The 22,503-nt window shown below is 42.3% G+C and overlaps 1 protein-coding gene and 1 pseudogene across 1 annotated transcript; both read right to left on the minus strand.

The window, feature by feature from the left end:
• Window positions 1-14,701: 14,701 nt before the first annotated feature.
• LOC116197249 lies at window positions 14,702-16,039 on the minus strand (annotated as a pseudogene).
• Window positions 16,040-19,977: 3,938 nt separating this feature from the next.
• LOC116195132 lies at window positions 19,978-21,686 on the minus strand. The gene is made up of 2 exons (XM_031524107.1): window positions 21,396-21,686; window positions 19,978-20,906 (listed from the first exon to the last, which is right to left on the minus strand). Exons 1-2 carry the CDS (start codon window positions 21,652-21,654, stop codon window positions 20,128-20,130), a joined length of 1,038 nt encoding a protein of 345 aa, XP_031379967.1. The 5' UTR covers window positions 21,655-21,686; the 3' UTR covers window positions 19,978-20,127.
• Between the last annotated feature and the right edge of the window lie 817 nt (window positions 21,687-22,503).

The raw sequence follows: 22,503 nt of genomic DNA on the forward strand, positions 1-22,503 counted from the left end.
TGTACAAAAACAGGTCGGGTGCACCAGACATTGATAGTGCAGGTACTCAGGTTAAAAGCCCTCAGTGTTGAATTGGATATTACAAACTCACGTGTTAGCAAAATTCAGAATGACCAGGAGGTTGTTAAGGCAGAACCAAGTACACTGGTAGTTCCGTTGAGGAGATCAGAAAGACAACATCACGCACCGGAAAGGTACTCGCCCTCTTTACACTATTTTCTGTTGACTGATAGTGGTGAGCCAGAATGTTATGCTAAGACTATGCAGAGTGAGCACTCGAGCAAGTGGGAGCTTGCAATGGAAGATGAAATGAATTCTTTAATGTCCAATAGCACTTGGGAACTAGTTGAGCTTCCAAAGGGTAAGAAAGCATTGCATAACAAGTGGGTTTACAGAATTAAAGAAGAGGCGGATGGAAGCAAGCGTTACAAGGCAAGGTTGGTTGTGAAGGGTTTTCAGCAGAAACAAGGTATTGATTATACAAATATATTATCTCATGTTGTGAAGCTAACTACTATCAGATTAGTTTTGAACATAGTTTCTGCAGAGAATTTATTGTTAGAGCAGATGGATATAAAAACAGCCTTTCTTCATAGTGATCTTAACGAAGACATATATATGAAGCAACCAGAAGGATACTTGTCCGAAGGTAGTAGTGAGCTTGTGTGCAAGCTACATAAAAGTTTGTATGGATTGAAACAAGCCCCGAGACAGTGGTATATGAAGTTTGATGGGTTCATGCATGAGATCGAGTTTGTCAGATGCAATGCTGATCATTGTTGCTACTTCAAGAGGTTTGACAATAGCTTTATTATTTTGCTATTATATGTTGATGATATGTTGATAGCAGACTCTTGTGCTCAAGAGGTGTATAAGTTGAAGAAGCAATTGTCCAAACAGTTTGAAATGAAGGATCTTGGAGAGGCTAAACAGATCCTAGGTATAAGGATTAATCGAGATAAAGTGGCAGGAAAGCTGTTCCTTTCACAGGCTGAATACATTGAAAAAGTTTTGAAGAAATTCCGTATGGATACAGCAAAACCAGTAAGTAAGTACTCCTATGGGTAGCCATTTTAAGCTATCAATAAGGGATTCACCTAAAAGTGATTCAGAGCGTGCTCATATGGAGAAAGTTCCCTACGCTTCAGCAGTTGGAAGTATTATGTATGCTATGGTGTGTACCAGACCAGATATTGCACATGCAGTGAGAGTTGTGAGCAGATATATGAGTAATTCGGGTAAGCAGTATTGGGAAGCAGTAAAGTGGATCTTCAGATACTTGAGAGGTACCACAGAGAGGGCTCTATGTTTCGAAGGCAAGAACATGGTCTTGAATGGTTATGTTGATGCTGACTTGGCAGGTGAGGTGATCTTGATAAAAGGAAGAGTACAACCGGATACGTGTTTACTTTCGGTGGTACATCGGTTTCTTGGGCTTCTAAGTTGCAGAAGACAGTGGCTTTGTCTACTACAGAAGCGGAGTATATAGCAGTGACAGAGGCTAATAAAGAAATGATATGGCTGCAGAATTTCTTGTGTGAACTGAGGAAAGAGCATAAGAACAATATTCTTTACAGCGACAGTCAGAGCGCTATTTTCTTAGCTAGAATCCAGCTTTTCATTCGAGAACGAAGCACATTGAGTTGAAGTATCATTACATTCGACATCTCTTGGAAAAGAAGACTTTGCAACTGATGAAGATTCGTGGAAGCGAGAATCCTGCTGATTAACATATTACGGGGTCGGGTCCAATCTTTAGTTTCTTCCATGTTGTCAGTGATGTTCATATTTATTGATCTGATCAATGTTAAACGACTGGTTCATCTCGGAATTTCCTGGGAGACAATTGAAAGATAGTGAACTACATAGGAATTATCCAATAAATCTTTCAAAAGGTTTCCCCAGAAGAGATTCTATCTTAACAATTTTCGGGGAACATTACATTTGAAGAGAAATTGACGGACAAATGATGAGTGGTGTCTAGAGCGAATTGTGTAGATCAAGGTCTGAGGGCAGCTGTTCTCGCCATCTCCTCCGCTCATGTGCAGCACGTCCTTCACGTCCATACCCTCTTTGTTCCCAAAAAACCAGAACACAAACATTAGAGACTTGCTGTTTGCTGCAGCACTTCCTTCACATCCATCTCCTCCACTCATTATGGTGAATCCTTTTCCTTCCACTGGGACCTTGGAAGGGCCCCCGGACGACCATCCTGCACCTATCAAGTCTATGACGGTTAATAGCATTGTGCCCTTCAAGAACCCGAAAATATAAATTTCTATGCCCTATCCATGGGGAGTGCATGTTTTCGCCATCTAGAGACTATCATCGAATGCACACGTTGATCTCAAAGCCTTCAAAACTAGCAGAACGCCCATCAGCAAGTGGATTCAGATTATCATCTCTTAATTGGAGAATATGAGATTATTGACAAAACATAGACATATATATACACATTAACCTTCCTATCTTTGGTGAGATTTTCATGCTTACATATGTAGACGGGGCATCTCACACATTTGCATGTTTTACGAATTCTCATCAGTTTCATCTTCCATCGAGCCACCTCAGATCAGATTGCCTTGGTCTTCCAAGTTTCACTGTGGAGGCTGTGGGGAGGTCAAGATGACTTAATCCAGCTGGTGGCTGATACCGAGCCACTGCATACCAAGATCTTTGGTTGAGGGAGATATATAGTTCTCAAACTGCAGAGAAATGGTGCACTCAAAGAATAGATTGAATTCCATGAACTCAAATCTGTGGAGAAATGGTACATTCACCTGAACATTAGTAGCCTTCACTCTGCCAGAAGAAAACTAGTCTCTCTTATTTGTACGTGTTTTCCCGATTACAGAACTAACCAATGAAGCCTTATTTCTTTACTGTCCCGTGTCCCATGTCTTGCATTTGTGTGCACGTGTGAGCAGCGAGAACAAAGACCAACCTCCCCAGAAAGAAGGCCTGAATCTCAACCCAAGAGGAAACAGTGTAGAGAACGCCAGTTTTCCCATTCGAGAAAGGGCAACTTCCGTCCTTGAGTTGCTTTTGGATCTTGACCAAGCCCTCAAACAATGGCACAAAGGAATTCCAAACCTGAGCCCGATCTTCTTCAAGTCTGGGCGGCAAAAAATCACGATTCCTATATCTGCTTCGAGAAGGCAGAGCAAGTTACCCACATCGCATCCAATGTAAACGGCCAAGTTCTTCTTGTCACCGCCAGTGTTCGTGAGGATGCCACGGAACTAGACAACCTTGTCAATGTGGGTTTCGACCCTGTTGACCATTTCCCCTGTGCTGATGGGAATCATTATCGAATACTAACTCATTTGCGTGGATCTCCACTGATGGCGGTAAGGAGAGAAGAGAGGACCAAGCCCCCAAAACAACGAGCGAACGACCCGAAGAACCTTAGGAATCCACCTAAGGTTATTCGAAGTCAGAGAAGAACAACTCAAAGAATGAGTTACTCTAGAATATAAATTGATTACTTCAAAGATGACTTGCCCATATCCTTACAAGATCATCATATTTATAGAACAAGGACACAAGGACTTTTTAGCTTCCCAAGACACCCCATTAACTCTAATTCTATCTTCTCGGATTTTCTGGACACGACTCACGAAAATGACAATAACTTTTCCTAGACAATTCCAAATTACGAACAGTTTAATTCATTGGAAACTAGACTTCTAGGGCTTTCCAATGACATCTTATTTGAACCTATTTAGTGCAGAAATGACTCAGAAAACTAAGCACGAAATGACTTCGGTTTCAGTCCAACAGTCTTTAATTGTATTCTAGAACCATCATATGGTCTTCTCGTTTTCTCCATCATTCTCCCCCGGTTGGAAGAGACTTGTCCCCAAGTTGGACCCTTCGTCTTCTCCAGCATAGGGCAATAGGTCAGAGACATTGAAAGTTGCAGAAACTCCATAGTCTCCCGGTAGCTCAACCTTATATGCGTTTTCACTCACTCTCTTCAAAATGCGAAAAGGTCCATCAGCTCTAGGCTTGAGCTTACCAAAGCGACCTTGGGGAAATCGTTCTTTGCGAAGATGAATCCATACCAAGTCTCCTTCCTTGAAAGTTGCCGGTTTCCTGAACTTGTCGGTTTGCTCCTTGTACTTCTCATTTTGTCGGATGATCTTCTTGCGAACCTCTTCATGCATACTCCAAATTTGCTTCACTCTTTCTTCAGCATCACTACTGAAAGAGTGATTAATTGGAAGAGGGACCAAATCCAACGGACCAATAGGATTAGATCCATAAACAACCTCGAATGGGCTCTTACCGGTAGACTTGCTTTGAGACCGGTTATAAGCAAACTCCGCTTGAGGCAGCACCATGTCCCATTGACGAATAATTCCTTTCAAGCACTCTGTGATAGGAATGACAAGAGTGCTAAACCCCGCAATGAACCTCCGATAGAAAGAAGCTAGCCCATGGAAACTCCGGACCTCTTGGAGAGATCTTGGAGTCGGCCAATTTACGATCACCTCCACTTTACTTGGATCCATGCGAATGCCTTCTTGAGAGACAATATAACCCAAGGAATTGACACTATTTGTGAGGAAGTGACACTTCTTGAGATTGGCATATAGGCGTTGCTCTCGAAGCACCTTAAAGAGCTCTTGAAGGTGCTCCAAGTGCTCCTCCACGCTGGTACTATAGATCAAAATATCGTCAAAGTAGACGACCAAGAACTTGCCGATGAAAGCTTTCAACACATGGTTCATGAGGCGCATGAAAGTACTCGGGGCATTAGAGAGGCCAAATGGCATAACTAGCCACTCGTAGAGACCATCTCTAGTCTTGAATGCCGTTTTCCACTCGTCTCCGGGACGCATTCGAATTCGATGATATCCTCTCCTAAGGTCGATTTTGGAAAAGACCGAAGCTCCATGAAGTTGATCAAGCAAATCATCAAGTTGCGGTATTGGAAAGCGATACTTGATGGTGATCTTATTCACAGCCCGACTATCAATGCACATCCTCCAAGATCCATCCTTCTTTGGCACGAGAAGAGCGGGAACCGCACAAGGGCTCAAACTTTCCCAAATCAACCCCTTATGCAAAAGTTCGTCGACTTGGCGTTGAAGCTCCTCATGTTCCTTTGGACTCATTCGATACGCCGCCTTACTTGGGATAGCAGCCCCGGGCACCAAATCAATATGATGTTGGATATCCCGCATGGGAGGAAGTCCCGACGGAATCTCATCGGGCACCACATCCCGAGTTCTTCGAGCAAAGACTTCACTACGGGTGGAATATCCTATCGTTCTTCATTCTCCTCCAAGAGCATGAGTGCATAAGCCTTCGAAGAACAATCCATGACTTGGAGAAATTGGGATTTGGAGAGATAAGAGCTCCCTTCTCCCGTGACGGCCTTAGACTTGTCCTCCATTCTACAAGGTGCTAGAATAATCTTGACACCTTCCTTGACAAAGGAGTAGGTGTTCTTAAAGCCATCATAAATCACCCTTCGATCATATAACCACGGCCGTCCAAGAAGTAAATGACACGCATCCATGGGAACCACATCGCACATAATCTCATCCTTATAATGCGTGCCAATAGAGAATTGCACCAAGCAACGTTTATTGACATGAACGTCGTTACCTTTCTTGAGCCAAGAGAGCTTGTACGGGTTCGGATGAGGCTTCACCTTGAGGTGCAATTTTTCCACCATGGTAGTGGAAATGACATTCTCACAACTCCCACTATCGATAATGACCGTGCACACTTTGCCATATGAAGTGCATCGGGTGTGGAAGATGTTATGCCGCAACCACTTATCGTCCTCAACATGTGCGGACTTCAAGATGCGTTGAACGACGAGAGCCTTCCCTTGATCACCATAAGTGACCTCTTCTTGCTCAACCTCATTCTCCTCGTCGTCGTAAGTGTCGTACACTGGCTCATCATTAGCTTCCTCCACTAAGGAAATAATCTTCCGATTCGGGCACTCGGAAGCGATGTGACCAAATCCTCGACACTTAAAGCATTGTTTTGATATCGTGCTTGAAGTGTTGCGAGAAGTACCACCTTGTGCGGGTGTAGCCTTGGAAGAAGAAGCCTCACCAATCGATGATGACTTTGGAGTCGGAGCACTCCCCCAGTTAGAGACCCCGTCTCTTCCCAAGGTCTTATGAGTACTCTTATCCTTAGATTGCTTCTCCACACGAACGGCCAGCTTGCAAACATCCTCGAAAGTCCAATAAGGTTGCAATTGGACCACATTACGAATCTCGGATCGAAGATCGCCAAGATACCGAGCAATGGTTTGTTCCTCGGGCTCCACGAGATCGCACTTCATCATGAGATGCTCAAACTCCGCGGTGTATTTCTCTACGGTCAACTCCTCTTGCTTGAAGTTGTAGAGCCGAGAGAAAATATCTTGCTTGTAGCTTGCAGGAACAAACTTCTTCTTGAGCTCCCGTTTCATCTTTTCCCACGTCACAATCCTCTGTTTTCCTTCACGTTCTCGACGCCTCTTCAAGTTCTCCCACCAAACTGAAGCATGTTTTTTCAATTTGATGGCAACTAACTTCACCTTCTTTTCTTCGGAAATGTTCTTGAAGTCGAAGACTCGTTCAACGGTAGCCAACCAATCAATGAAATCTTCTTGGTGCATTTGACCTTCAAAGTCGGGAATGTCGACTTTGACGCCATAATCCTCAAAACGATTCCTCCGACCAAGTCTAGAAGAAGCCCTTTCGGTGGACGAATCGGAATCTTCGTTGTGGAAAGGGTTCACCTCCCCAACCTCGCCAACATCCGAACCATGACGTGTCTCGTCACGGTTTCTAGCTTGGAGACGCACAAGTTGCTGTTGGAGTTGTTGCACTTGCCTCCTCAGCTCATCCATCTCGACATCACGAAGGTCACGCTCCGTGGGAGCCACGTTGACGTCAGGTACTCTACGTCGACGGTTCGCCATGGAAAGAACCGTGGCTCTGATACCAATCTGATGGCGGTAAGGAGAGAAGAGAGGACCAAGCCCCCAAAACAACGAGCGAACGACCCGAAGAACCTTAGGAATCCACCTAAGGTTATTCGAAGTCAGAGAAGAACAACTCAAAGAATGAGTTACTCTAGAATATAAATTGATTACTTCAAAGATGACTTGCCCATATCCTTACAAGATCATCATATTTATAGAACAAGGACACAAGGACTTTTTAGCTTCCCAAGACACCCCATTAACTCTAATTCTATCTTCTCGGATTTTCTGGACACGACTCACGAAAATGACAATAACTTTTCCTAGACAATTCCAAATTACGAACAGTTTAATTCATTGGAAACTAGACTTCTAGGGCTTTCCAATGACATCTTATTTGAACCTATTTAGTGCAGAAATGACTCAGAAAACTAAGCACGAAATGACTCTTCGGTTTCAGTCCAACAGTCTTTAATTGTATTCTAGAACCATCATATGGTCTTCTCGTTTTCTCCATCATCCACATCATCAATTTGCTCTGCTTCCATGGAGGAGAGTGTGTGCATGAGATTTCAGTTTGCCACGAGAGTTCGTAAAAACAACAACGTAATGTTACATGAGGCTAATTCTCGTAAAGACCTTCAATTAAGAAACTTCAGCAAGGCCCATACCTGAATCAAGTGAAGATCGAATCATAGCATCGCTAACAAAATGACAGGATATGGACATTAACTTCCATCTTATCGTTCTTGACCAGTTCCCGGAAGAAATCCTTACAGCTCGGACTAAGTTCCCAGCTTTTACCCAAACGCTCTATAACTCTGAGTGTCAGACCTTGGAGAATCCCAGAGCCTATAACTTCAGTAGTAAAGTTCTTCTCCCAATTTGACAGTGGCTCGAGAGACTCCACCAGATAGTCGTATATTCAACTGCAAGTGCGATATTTTATCAAATCCAGCAGATATTGAAAAGGATACCCAAGCATGCTCAAGAATTCAAATTATTGCTCTTACCTCTATTGGCTGGGATAAATCTATTTATGCATCTTCCATAGTCGTTTTTAAGCTGATTCTGAATTATCTGCCAATTTTTCTTCACTTCATGAGATGAGATAGAAGCAGGTTTGCCTTCAGATACAGTGGCATTGGGCAATATGAGGAATGAATCATCTACCGTGCAAGTCAAGTCAAAATCCGAAAAGAGCACGAGGCGATATTCTGCAGTATAGGGAGCACTGATCATAGGGGCAACAGAAGGCTGAGAAAGTTGCCGAGTGCATAGTAAATCTATTATGAGCCTTAGGGGAGTAAAGACTTCTGAGGAGTACGAGCTCATCTCTTGTCAGAGTGACACTCAGTTTATCTAGCAAATTTTCAGTTTGCCGAGTCGGTGCCTAAAATTCAAGATAAGGGAATATTTAGAGCTGGAGAGTGAAAGAGGACGGGGGGTCAAAATACCATCTAAAATTATAACCAACCAAACTCTCAGAAGAATAATATTTGATCCAAAACTCGTAATGGTGAGCGGCATCCTTACTCCTTAGGATCTAAAATTTCTTGAACTGCTGGGCGAGAATGGCGGACAGCCTCAGGGAAGGCACTATGACACCGAGAATGTAAGCTGGACGCGCTTTTACCTTGAGAGTATATATACCCTCAATGTCACCAGAGGCTGCCTCATGTAAAAAACTGGTATACTTTCTTGCTGCGGGGTCAATAGCAGCAGCACTATGTTGTGCGACATTTGATCCACGCTCCTGTTAGATTCAAAGAAATCAAGCAAACATTATGAATCTTAACATTCATAGAATATTCAACCCTGACCTTTACACAGAAAGATAAGAACCACAGAAATCTAAACGTCCGCAAGTCGACAAGAGGAGAAGTTGGAACTTGCATTCAAGAAACCCCCAAGCTGTACTATTATCTTATCGACATCCATTCTCAACTTGGAGATATCATTTCTTGCATCATCAGCATCGGCATACTTTTCTGCGAAGCTGAGCCTAAGACGTGCAAGAGATCAATTAACAAATGCTCCACGCACTTCGCGTTCCGCATATCTCAAAACAAGCAGAAAGTGGACGATTATCCTCATAGTAAAGTAGCTTACGCTTCCATGAAGGCTCTGAGAAGTCCAATTTGCTGAGAGACCAAATGCACAAAGGCATCCTCTTCGAGGTTTCCGGCAGTATAGCAGAGTGCCGAGGGAGAAAGGAGAGCGAAGTTCGCTTTGGTACTGAATTCATGCCAGAACTGCCTAGCGAATATGCTGTCTGCAGTACTACTGACGTCACTGCTACTGTCCAATGCCATTCCTCTGTTTCCAGATGGAGATTTCCTGAAGGACCGCGTGCGATCTTTCGGTTGCAACAAAGGGATGAAGGAGAGGAGAAGAGGGAGAGAGGAAATGGCGGGAGGGAGCTGGCAGTGTGGAGTAAGTTATTAGTTAGTTATTCAAGGGAAAAATGGAAAATTCGAAAACAGATTCTCAGTAATTGTTTTAAAAATTTCTTAATATAAATATTTTCGGAGAGATTTTCATCCATAGTGTTTTTATTATGGAACAAGATTACGGACATCCCTTTCATAATTATTCACAGAATTACGGGCAGAATTTCCATTCTAAAGGCTATTTATCGTAAAGGCTATATCATGGAAAGGCTATGTTGTATCGTAAAAATGAAGATCCAATGATACGAGCAGACCAACCATCAGTTCAGATATGGACGTTGAAGAAATCCCAGCTTAAGATGCAAGACACTGAGCCGACCGAGAACCTTGACTTGGACCCCGAAGAATTCCAACAATTATAGTCTTAGACCGTCTCTCAAAATCCAAAAGTGGCTCAAGAGTTTGCACCATGACCCCATGATTGAATCTCCGGATTGAAGGATGCCGGATCTCTCCATCCCTGCGTTCCTTCTGCTTTTGGGCTAAAGTGTGGACCAATGGGACAAAGGAGACCTACAACCTAAGGCCAGTTCTCAACAAGTCCGGGGTGAAATTAAAGACTATTCCGATGTTAGCTTTGAGAAGACAGAGCAGGTCCTGCACATTGTGCATGATGTACACAGTCAAGTTCCAGTTGTCTTTGAAAGTCTCCAATGTGTACTTCAGATGGAAAAGCTTTTCAATGGAGCTTTCCAACTTCCTCTTCACTTCTGCGGTGCCTATTAATCTGTCAAAGGCCAAGTCTTGTCCATGGATATTCACTGCATTTACAGTCCCTGCTAGCACACAGAGAGGCACAGAGAATGAGAGAATTCACATAATAGTAGTTTTACTGCCATCTGAATGTATTTGCAAAAATCATCGACTAATAAGGTTCTGTCCCTGAGGAACGTACAGTGTACACGAAGATTTAAACATATCAGTAAACCAACAACATGAAAAAACATGCACTTGGACTTCCATCTCATTGTTGTCAACCGGACTTTTGAAGAAATCAATGCACCCCGCATGATGAGTTGAGGCCCATCCGACATGCTTTACTTGACCGACTGTCAGATCCCTGAGAAGCCCAGAGGCAATGACTCTTGTTGTAAGCTCCTCGTCTAATATTGCCAGTGCCTCAAAAAAGCTCTTCAGAGTTCCATAATCAAATTTATCAACTGAAATTACAATTGTAGATCAGAACCAGAACTCGAAAAGAACGATCACTAGCGCTCTCAAACTTGACATTATCATAGTTACCTCGGGGGACCGAAGATTCTGCAACCATTCTCGATAGGCATATATATACTCATCCTGATACATCACCCATTTTTATTTCCTTGGATGTGATCTCAACATTTTTGCCGCAAATGTTTACATGATTTCTAGTAAACTCTATGGCAAACTGCGCTAGATCATTAGATGAGTCCGATACAGAACATGTCGAGTCAAAAGCAGAAAAGAAGAGAAGACGCCTTCCTGAGCTATTAGGAGGTCTCATCAGAGGAGTGATACAGGGCTGAGAGATTGCTTGTGCACTGAGAACCTCTACTCCAAGCTCTAGGGTGCGGCGATAGAGATTTTCGAGGATCTCAAAGTCATTTCCTGTCAAAGGAGCACTTAGTTTATCAAGCAAGTTTTCAGTTTGCTCAACTGCTGCCTGCAACCCAAAACAAGAGGGCGACTGAAATATGAAAGCAAAAGAGAACAGGAACGACACTATAATGTAACCAAGTCGGGGCTCAAGATTATAATCAAACCTCGAAGTTCTGAGCAGCATAATACTTGATCCAGTTTTTGTAATGCTTAGTCTCAGCTATACCAATAGCTTCTACAACCTTTTTGAACTCTTTCCCGAGAGAGGCGCACAGCCTCAGGTAAGCTGCTATGACACCTATAGTATAAGTCGGAAGCCTATTCTGGTCAGGATCTTTTAGACCTTCGATAAAGCCAAAGCCAGTGCTCTCTAAAAGATGAGCATAGCGGGCTGTTGCTAGCTCAAAATTTATTATATACCTTTGTGACTTCCATTCTCAACCTATTTATGGCATCATCATCCTTTGCATAGTCTCGTGCATATTCCATCCTAACAAGACCAAAAGGATCAGAAAAGAGATAAATCGACCCGACACATTTGTTCAAGTTTTGGATTATCCACATAAATAAACCAATAGTTGTCCAGTAAATTTTCTTTCTTTCTTTTATTTCTTTTTTTGGATAAGTGAGTAGATCTTCCTTCAGATCATACTATAGAAGAACAATTCTCTCTTGATGTCAAGTTTTAACCAACTTGGCATTATCAGTGCATTTCAATGACACGGCGGGAAGCCAAAGAGAAGAGGCCTACATGCAGGCTAATGTCTTGAGGACGTGCTGATCCTGCAAGACGAAATGCACGAAGGCATCGTTCCTGAAATTTCCTGCGGCCAGACAGAGAGCAATGGGGGATAACATAACAGACTCGACTCGGCCACGGCCATCCTATGATTGCCAGAACTGACGAGCTGAAGATTTGTTGTTAGTTATTTACCGGAAAAATTGAAAATTAAAGAAAAACAAGTTTTCTCTCTCCGAATTCGGGCCTTAACACCTCAAGGTGGGCGGTCGCGTGCCCATGCCAGGATCATTACCGTGGTTTCTGATACCATCTCAAATTTCACCTGGTTTACATGGGCTTGGGCTCCATTCAATTCAAAAACCCGAACTGACAAGTTGTGAAACTCAATCCCATATAGCCTTCTATTTTCCTTCTTTGCTGCCGGCGTGGGATTCTTCTTTTCCCTTTGACTCTTCTAGTCTCAACAATTTTCATCATCGATGCATTTTATGAATAACTTGTTTTCTATTACAACTATAATTTGTTACGGTACATCCGACCAAACACTAATAGCCTTCAGTGACCAAAAGAAATAACAGATGAAAGACATTTCTTCTGATATCTAAGCGATTTCCCGACAACGTAGGAAGTGAACCGCTGATTCTTGACTCTACCCACCAGACACAACTTCCCGGTCTATGGCTTCTCTCAAAGACCCCTCCTCTTTTCTTCTGGAGGTCCTCCAAGAAAAGTTTTTGGTCCCAGTCTTTCGATCCAAACCATCCCATCAACAAAACCTTAACTGTTTAGTCATGCCTCTTCCGTTCAACCCATCCCCTGATTTCTGACAACTGACCACTGCTTTTGGTCTCGTCTCTTTCTTTTATGCAGTTGCTCTGGCCAGTGGCGGCCTTTGAGGACGGTCTTCCCGGTCTCAGGACTCAGACTCAGCCTGGGCCTCGGCCTTGGTTTTGGGATATAAACTAGCAAATGCAGGACTTATCCACCCGAAAAGCTCTGAATATCTAGAATACCCACAATTTAGCTCTATACTCCGCAAAGTATCAGCTACAAGAGCAGATAATCCATCTCCACAGTCTCGAAATCAGCTGACTTTCCCAAGGTTTTGATACTAGTAAAATGAACCAACTACATTGCGTTTGGTAAGGCAATTAAATTTGATTTAATTTAATTTGAGGAGATGAATAAAAAAATAATTAAAAAAAGTATGTGAGAGAATTTGAAGAAGAACATAAAAAAAGTAATGATTATATTGTTGACTTAAAGAAAAAGTATTGAATAATTGAAAAATTTTAGTATTAAAAAATTAATTGTAATAATAGATAAGAAAAAGTATGAGAGATAATTTGAAGAAAATGATAAAAAAAAAGTAATAATTGTGTTGTTGAATTGAAGGAAAAGTATAATAAAGTTAAGTTGAGTTTGATTTTGATTTTGATTTTGTAAACAAGCATTTATTTTGAAGACCCAAAAATTCATGATCTTCATTGAACCTGAGCAGCGCCACATTTTTGGTCCCATAATCTGACCGTCAGATACAAGGTCCTGCAAAGTCAATCTCTTCAAGATCTAATCCCGGCTATCCATTGAGAGGGCTTCTTGTTGATGTCTCAGCGGCTTCTAGCAGCAGCTATGAGGGACTCGATCGAGCTGGAAAAATGGAAGTAAGGCAGTCTGTTGTTTGGGACCTGTCACCCAACAACGCTGCTCCCAATGCCAGGACCAATAATTCCAAGACCACAAACCCAGTGAAGTCCACATACCCGACAACTACTACACTGGACTCCCTAAATAGTACGAGGACCCCAATCCAACATATACGACTGAGGAAAGAAACCTCGAATGGGGGCAGGGCACAGGGTTGATGACCAGCAACACGGAGTTCCATGACACTGGGTTGCTTATTGCAGGGCATGCCTCCGCTACTATCGCATAAGTCATGCTCTGGACAACTCTATTATGATAATTAGCACATTCTTCATGCAGTCCTGGAGGAATGGTCTCAGGATCGACCACTCCCATGCCTTTCGAGTCTATGACCATCCTGGATAAAGTAGCACCCATTGTTTCCTTTAAGAACCCAAACACCTAAAAAGCCTGCTTTTGCTATCTAGAATCTGTCATTGAGCACGGACAAAGATTTAACAATGTCTTGAAAATTAGCAAAGCGCCAATCGGCAAGTGGGTCTTGTCTAAAGCTGGCCATTTCTATGCACATATACACAGACCCAGTTGGGCGAAATATCCAGAATAATGCAGCAAAAAATAGCAAAACATCACAGGTAGTTGGGTTTGCCTGCACAAAGGCAATTTTTGTCCCCACAGTGCAAATTGTACATCTCAGTATATGAACAGTCATTGAAACTTTGTGTTGTGTCCAAGAGACAATTTCCAGAAACAATATTCATTCTGGTCAGGAATTACGATGATACAGTTGTATGCCTAGCTGTTAACAAGGTCGCTGAACCAAGAAATGGGCTTCCCATTTGCTCGAGGGAGCGATTGGTCTTTCACTAGGAAGAAGCCCATGGGAATTTGACATGGACGATTTGATTTGTAGGACATTTTCTCTAGGTATATCACACGGCTGCCTGGTCAGAACTTGAAACTTTTGAACAGGATCATGGATTTTGGACATCCGCAATTTCCATGTAGGCTCTGATCTGGCAACTCCGAAATTCCAAATGTTGAACGATGATGGAGCAAATTACTGAGGGAATTACTGAGCAAATGTCGAACATATTCTTCCAACAATATGTTCTGTTAACTCAGGCTACACCGAACATATGATAGACAAATTTAAGCTACACGATCTTGTACATATTAGTAAAATTGGAAGGGTGAGCTTATATAAAACTTTTTAATAATTTAATAAGAAAAAAATTGAAAAGTGTGAACTATACTTTGGCTGATGTAAGGGAGTGATATAGATAAAAGATAGGCATATATGCCTATATCACAAAAGAAAAGGAAAGGGCATAGATATACACATTAACCTGACATATCAATTATAATGGTACGACTCAGCTTGTAATTCCAAACTGTGACACTTTACTTCTTACAGACCATCCCAGCCCCCTCCATGCTCGTGCACCGTACAATTGCGTCAGCATTTTTGTTATTAGTAACAATGATCTCTGATGCCCCGTGCTGCCCAAAACGTGACACAGCACAATCTGTCGTGAATAGGCCTGAGCTCAAGAAATTATGCGTGCCACCCATGACGGGCATGACCACCCCGACCTTGGCCATGCTCACATATCCTGGCCTGTAAGTTTGCCCGAGGACTCCATCCACCTTCACTGCTCATGTTGTAGAACTTGAACCCTAGCTCGAGGTGTGCAAAGCAGCTGTCGTCAGTGATGTTATACCCATGAACTCGAGATTCATCTGCTGTGATCGGGACCACGTCCGCATTTATTCTGAACTTCCCCTTGACCTCCACCACAACCCCGTTGGTGGGGCCACTCCAGGTGAAGGAGACATAGGGTGCGCTGGGGAACGCCAGGTGAAGCCCTCAATGGTAGGGACATTCGCGGGGATATCATCTAAGGCTAGCGAGAGGTGGTCAATCTTCCCGTCCCACGTCGAGGTCCTTTCGGCAGCAATGAGGAGCTTGTGACAGGCAAAAATCACACCGATGGACTGGACCCAGGTGAAATCCCTCGTGAGATTCAGGTTTCGCTTACCAATGAAGTGGGCATTTACGTGGAAGTCGTTGTCAGAAGCTAAGCAGAAATCCTCATCCTTCCTGCCATGGAAGTAGAAGGTGTTGCCATCTCCGCCTACAAACCGAGGGTCCTGACAAACAGCTCCTGGAAGATTGCAACCTGTTCATAGTATATAAAACATGACATTATATTATTTTCTCATCTCTTCTTTAGAGCATAGATGAATGTGATAAAACGTTGTAGCTCATATACGTGCCCACTGCGTATTCTGAATGAAAAAGTGACGGTATCACATACATGGATGCATAGTACGTAGTAGATACTTACGGCAGACAGCTCTGCACATACGACAGTCAATCACACAGTCGAATGGGCATTCAGGAGGACAAACTTGCCATACTTGAAAGCACGTCCTGAATGAAGGAAACAGGCACCTAACACGTCCCGGAAGGCAGCTAATCTTGCTTCTCTGCACAGGGACCTCTCGAGAGGATGGTTCCAGTGACGACTGCACGACCAAAGATAAAACAGAGAGTAAGACGATCAAGAAGAACACCAACTTAGCCATCACGGAACAAAATCCTTCATTCATCGAAAGGTAGAAACTGTATATTGATTTTGGTGAGATGCAATATTGACATGATCATGAAATGGTGAATTAAATATATTGATATGTACCTTGAGATTTGGCTTTTTCCTATTTCCTAGTTGGATTAATCTTGTGACCTCAAGATTTATTAATTTGCACCGAGAAGATGGCATGCTTTGTGAAAGCTGATCACTACGATCATGTGACACTAATTACTTTTTTATCTTCTGCATAATTTTTAATTTACAGGAGTCACAATTTATTTCTAGTTCAAAAGCTTGAAATTGAAGTATGAGTAGCCACCAACCTGAACTTGAAATTGAATTATCAATAGCCACCGACATAGGTTGGTTTAGGTGGTTTGACAACTCTTCCCCTTGAATAAGACCTCGGATTTGAGTCTTGTAAAATGTGAATGGAGAAAATTGACAATTAAAGAGCTTTACCCCTTAATTGGCCAAACCTGCTTGAACCTAAATTAGTCGGAGTTCACTGGGCTTCTCGCATACAAGGTAGTGAAGACCAAAAAAGTTATCAATAGCCATAGAATTCTACCCAAAAATGTGTGAATTAAGGTTGTGTTTGTTGACAACTTAATTAAATAAGTGTTTAAAAGTTAGTTACATGGGAAAATGAATAGGAGAGAAAGAGAAAGATGAAAGATGATAATTTTATCTACGAGTCAAAATACACTTAATAAGTAAAAAAATTTGACTTAAAGAAATAAGTCATTTTTTACTTAGTGGTGCTCTCTTCCCCTCACGAAACATTTTCTCATTCTTATCATTCATTCACTCTTCCTATATATTTCTTTATTTAACTAATTAAATGCTTAATTTTTAAGCACTTCATTTATCAAACTCCACCTAAGTTTGACTGATCGAGAGTGGGAGGGGTGTACATAATGTGGTGACACGCTGCTTGGCCATAAATCAATAGCTTTGAGGTTCAGTTCTCACATTTGAGACTTCGCCTGCCACTTTTTTTCTTTCTCCTAATTTATACTAGGCTCATGACCCCCATTGTAACTAAAAAAAAATACAAATAAATAAAAACAGAGGGATCTCTTTCTTCAACCTGCCATGTTAGTTGCGATTCAATTTCGGGAAATCAATTATAACTCAAGCAATTAGTTAATCAGGTTCAATTTGTAGGATATGTTCTGGTGATCTCCACATACATACAAGATGGCGCTGCCGTCTAGTCCGAACCTCTTGAACAGGATCCTTGGTTGTGGATCATCCATGATTTGGATTTAGTCCCCTTGATCTTACCTGCCGCGAAAATCAGATGCTTGAGATGAAGAGGAATGTACCTTAGAGGTTGAGATTAGTAGAGATCTAAAATTTGTAAAGCTTAAAAAGAACTAGATATTAAGCGGGAACAATGCGTTGTTAAAATCCCGAATCCATCGCAAGCCTAAATCTCCACATTTCTTGGGCCGAGTTAAAACATCCCAATTAATCAAGTGAATTTTCCTGTGTTCCGCTGAATGGCCCCAAATGAAATTCCGGCATAGTCTCTCAATCTCCGTATAGATTGATGCTGGAATCTTCATAACCTACATCTTATGTGACGGAACAGCTGGTATCACCATCTGAGCCAATGTGATTTGACCTGCCGTTGAAAGCATGAATGCTGACTAGCCGCAGAGCGGCTGAGCCTAGCTTAACTCGGCTCACAACCTGCTGAAAGTGGGAGCATTGAACCTTCCCATGGACTATCTGAACTCAGCTCACATAAGGTCCTATAGACGAAGCTCCCTTAGGAGCTTGGAGGATTTGTTACAGGAAAGAAATATCCACCGCACGTGAGAAAAAAAAAAAAAAACCAATGTCTTCGTTATATTTATCTTTAGTCCTGAAGCTTCGCAGAATCTGTCCAACACACCTTTCACAACTTCCATATGATCCCACTGAATGCTTCAGAGAAGAGTAATTTGAAATACACTACTAGAGATTGCACGATTACCAAGAAAAATGTTACTATATGAAATTTTCTCGGTAATTTCTCAATAAAAATTACGAATTAGAGGTTTAAAATAAATTACCGAGGGAATTACCGAGAGATAATTCCCTCGGTAAAATAAAAAAAATTACCAATGGAATAATTCCCTCAGTAATTTTCTCGGTAAACTTACCTAGGAGCATTTTACCGGGGGAACCCGTCGAAAATTCCATGTTACCGACTGAATATTGAGAAAATGTTAATCGCCATAATTTAGTAGTGATGAAAGGACCGCAGAACCAGCATGCACAGGCGCCCACATGAGCGAGTCTTTCCACACAGGGGACAAAGATATATGGCGAGAGCAGACATCCTCGTTTAACTCGTTCCTCACAGGAAATTCCTCCGTAACACCACCATTACACAAGACTTGCATAGACGAAGTTGAAATGCAGAACACAATCACTTGCCTCAGAACAGTAAGAAGGCCAGCTAGCACAAGAGTCCGCAATAAAATTCCACCGCAATCGATCATACGCCTTCTCAAGGTCCACTTTGATTGACATGACGTTTTATTCCTTAGCAATAACCGCATTATCTTGGATGTGTCTTTCTGGGACAAAATTTTACCTGATTAGGTGAGATAAGCCTGCCCATATGCTGTTGCAATCTATTTGTAATTAGCTCAATCACCATCTCAAAAGAGACATTACATGAACTGACAGATCTAAAATTATGAATTTTTTTAGGAATTTCCACGGTAGGAATCTGCACAATTAAAGTATCATTAACGCAAAAGATTGACCTGCGTCCTTCGAGCACGTCACAAACAAAATTGAAATGGCAGGACAAACCTGCATTCAAAAAATAAGAAATGGAAAATGCGGTTTGTCCGCGCAGACCCAATTAACTCAAGAAGACAAATCACAAGCATAGGGAAACCTAGGGAAATTTTATGGTGCAATCAATAAAATTCCCCAAGCTTCCAATATTGGAGTTCCCGTCTCAGTTTTCTGACTGAATATTCAGTGAGTATCGCTCATCCACATTTGCACGTTTTCACGTGTATGGACACCATTAGTACCTTTTCGGTTTTAAAATGATTATTATCTTCATAAAGGGCTGGCGTTTCTATCTTTGACGTGCCTTTACGCCAACCAAATTGCTTTCTGGCTTCCTCCTCCCCTCCCCCAACACCCGCGCTCACACTTGCACTCGCATTCTGCCTTTGCCTTCTCCACCTGGCACGTTTTGCTTCATTCTGTCTCTGCCAATTATCAAATCAATACAGCCAATTATCGCAACGAGTGCCTATTATAATGCTGGAAGTTTGATTAGATAGCCTTACTTTTAGCACTCTAGGAGTCAAGAAGCACTCCCCTATGCCATGGAATATTTTCTTCTAAGAAGAAAGTGCGAGCCTCCAATTGTAGGGGGTGCTTTGTAGAAGGTCAGTGGTCCCGCATTTTATTTCTATCCAGTTGCAGTTATAAACCAATTTTAGTTTCTGATTCTTAATCTATCGGTGTTTTTCTCCTTTATCCTGGTTTTGCGGTTTGTGTCTGAATGTTTCGCCTTTAACTTGCCCTTTCCTTAAATTAGGCCATGAACTATTGAATCAGGAGACCAGGTAACAAAAGTGAGCTGCGCCATAATTACCCTTTTTTCTTTTCTTTTGAAATTGATAGCTTGATAATGAAGTTGTGTATACTTTTCTGAAACAATGAGTTTGTCCGATGGATGCCCGAAGAGATTGAAGTGACGAAGCGAATTATAATCGACTAAATCGAATCTACTACAGAGAGGGATATAATCGACTGATCATTATAATTGGGTCGTGGATCGAACCTGCTTTTTTTGTGGACACACAAAAGTACAATTTATTGTTTAATTTACTTTATGAAAGGATTTCTTCATCAATAAAATTCTCTGCGATAGACAGTACGGCTATTGTTGTAATTTTATGAAATGGTTCTCCTCATCAATTAAATTCTCGCTGACGATAGACCGTATAACATTTTCCATGTAACTTTCCAGGCGGGTGACTAAAATCGTTAAATTCCTAGTACATATAAAAGATGGGCACATATTCTCATTCTTTGGTAGGTATATTCAATCTTACATACGATCACTGGCATCTGACCATTTAAAACTATATTAATAATTTTTATATCCATACGGCGATAATTCCAAGCGACGGGTTTTTACTTCCTACAGACCATTCCAGCACCCGGCATGTTCGTGCACTGCATGCTTGCGTGCATATTCACATTATTGTTATTGATGGTCTCTGATGGGCCGAGCTGCCCAAAACGTGACGCGGCACAGTCCGTTGCAAACAGGCCTGAGCTCAAGAACTTATGCATGCCACCCATGACGGGCATGACTGCCCCGACCTTGGCCTTGCTCACATAGCCAGGCCTGTACGTCTGCCCGAGGATTCCGTCCACGTTGTTGCTCATGTTGTAGAACTTGAACCCTAGCTCAAGGTGGGCGAAGCAGTTGTCGTCGGTGATGTTATACCCATGAACTCGAGATTCATCTGCCGTAATTGGGACCACCACAGCGTTTATCCTCAACATCCCCTCGACCTCCACCACTACCTTGTTGGTGGGGCCAGTCCGGGTGAAGGAGACGCGAGGGGAGGTATGGGAACGCCACGTGTAGCCCTCAGCCGTAGGTAGGTTTACACGGATATCATCTAGGGCCAGGGAGAGGTGGTCAATCTTCCCGTCCCACGTCGCGGCCCTTTTTGCAGCGATGAGGAGCTTGCGAGAGCCGAAAACTGCTCCGATGGACTGGACCCAGGTGAAATCCCTGGTGAGATTCGGGTTTCGTTTTCCAATGAAGTGGGCATTTATATGGAAATCGTTATCAGAAACTAAGCAGAAATTCTCATCCTTCCGCCCGTGGAAGTAGAACGTGTTGCCGTCTCCGCCTACAAACCGAGGATCCTGGCAAACAGCTCCTGGAAAATCACAATCTGTCCATAGCATATAAAACATGAGATGATTATCTGTTCTTCTAAGGAAGAAAGTGGAATTTAACCTCGCTTCACAAAATTAAGTCAGTGATTAAATATTTCTTTTGGGGGTTATAAAGGGGCTTATGAGCCTAACAGGGGATATATAATGGAAAATAGATGGGCACGGAAAAATTTACAAACAAAAATTATCTAAAAGAAACAACGTGAGTTGGTTCAAGCGGTTCGGTATTTATTCCGCTTAAGTAAGGTCTCAAATTCGAGTTCTTATGAATGTAGGAAATCCATGCTAAGAGAGCTTTAGTAGACTGATCCAACTCGATTGGATTAGTCGGGATCCAGTTGGACTTTCAGATACCATGGTTCACAGCAAAAAAGAAAATCTAAAAGAGGACTTTTGGACATTCCAGGTCAAGAGTGAGTGGCACTGCCCGATTTCATGTACATGGATGTAGAGTAAAGACCTCCTCAGGATGGACGGATACTTACTGCAGACGGGTCTGCACGTCGGACAGTCGAGGAAACAGTTAAATGGGCAGAGCGGAGGACAAACATGCCGTACTCCGAAGCACCTCCTGAAAAAAGGAATACGGCATCTAACAACTCGCGGAGGACGCCCACTCAGCAAGGGGATCACCTGGGGCTGGGAGGATGGTTCCGATGACGACTGCACGATTGGTGAGAATACGGAGAATAAGACGATCAGGAACAAGACCAACTTAGCCATCATATAATCAAAACCCTTCATCCAAAGCAAAGGTAGAAACTATATATAGATATCGTAATCTATGTCCTTCCCCTTATATATATGGAGAAGGGTTTCACATATTGTATATCTTATTCTTGAATTGTTGAAGTTATATTTGAAACGTCCATCAATTGATCCTGTTGAGGTTTGGTTTGTCGTCCTAGAATTGGATTAATCATGTGACCTCCTCAATAATTAATCTGACAGCACATTTGGACTGATCATAAAATATGTGAACAAGGTTTAACTGATCGATTCCCTTCAGCCCTATCATGTGAGTAGTGATCGGGACACCCAGCATACGTACACTGGAAAATCCTCGACTACTCGAAGCATTTTTCATCTCTGGTCGGCTCCTTGATTTGTGCAAATGCTGATACAAACTTGTGATATCATCACAAGGAAAAGCTTGCGAGAAGGAACGCTTTTTTCCTTTTCTGTTCCACTTCGTTCAAATCCTCCACATCGGGCAACTTAATTTAATCCTCTCTCTGGAGCTTGAGCTCGCAGAGCCCTAGCGGCGCAGAGCGCGGTGGTGACGGCAACAGTGATACGGTGCCATCAAGATGATGGTGGGTCAATTGGTGATGGACATGGGGATGGCAATTAACAATGACTGTGATCATGGCAAAACTAACAATCTAGAGATCAATCGTCGGGATCAAACAGCTACAGGAATAGGATTATTCTTGATTTTAATTAGTTAATCCTGTCTTGTTACGCGATCATAATTTCGTTTCACTAGTTTGAAGAATGGTGCACCAACAATGTGGTCCGGTTTAACACTAACTAGATGAAAATCCGCGCATTGCGCGAGTGCTCTTGTTAATTAAAAATGTAATTATTTTT

The sequence above is a fragment of the Punica granatum genome, chromosome 2, assembly GCF_007655135.1.
Source record: "Punica granatum isolate Tunisia-2019 chromosome 2, ASM765513v2, whole genome shotgun sequence".
NCBI lineage: Eukaryota > Viridiplantae > Streptophyta > Magnoliopsida > Myrtales > Lythraceae > Punica > Punica granatum.

Coding starts and splice junctions, on each gene's coding strand:
- LOC116195132 (XM_031524107.1), bottom strand. CDS start 21,654: ATGAAGGGTTTTGATTATATGATGGCTAAGTTGGTCTTGTTCCTGATC. Junction 20,907..21,395: donor GACGTGCAGACCCGTCTGCA/GTAAGTATCCGT, acceptor TGCTATGGACAG/ATTGTGATTTTCCAGGAGCT.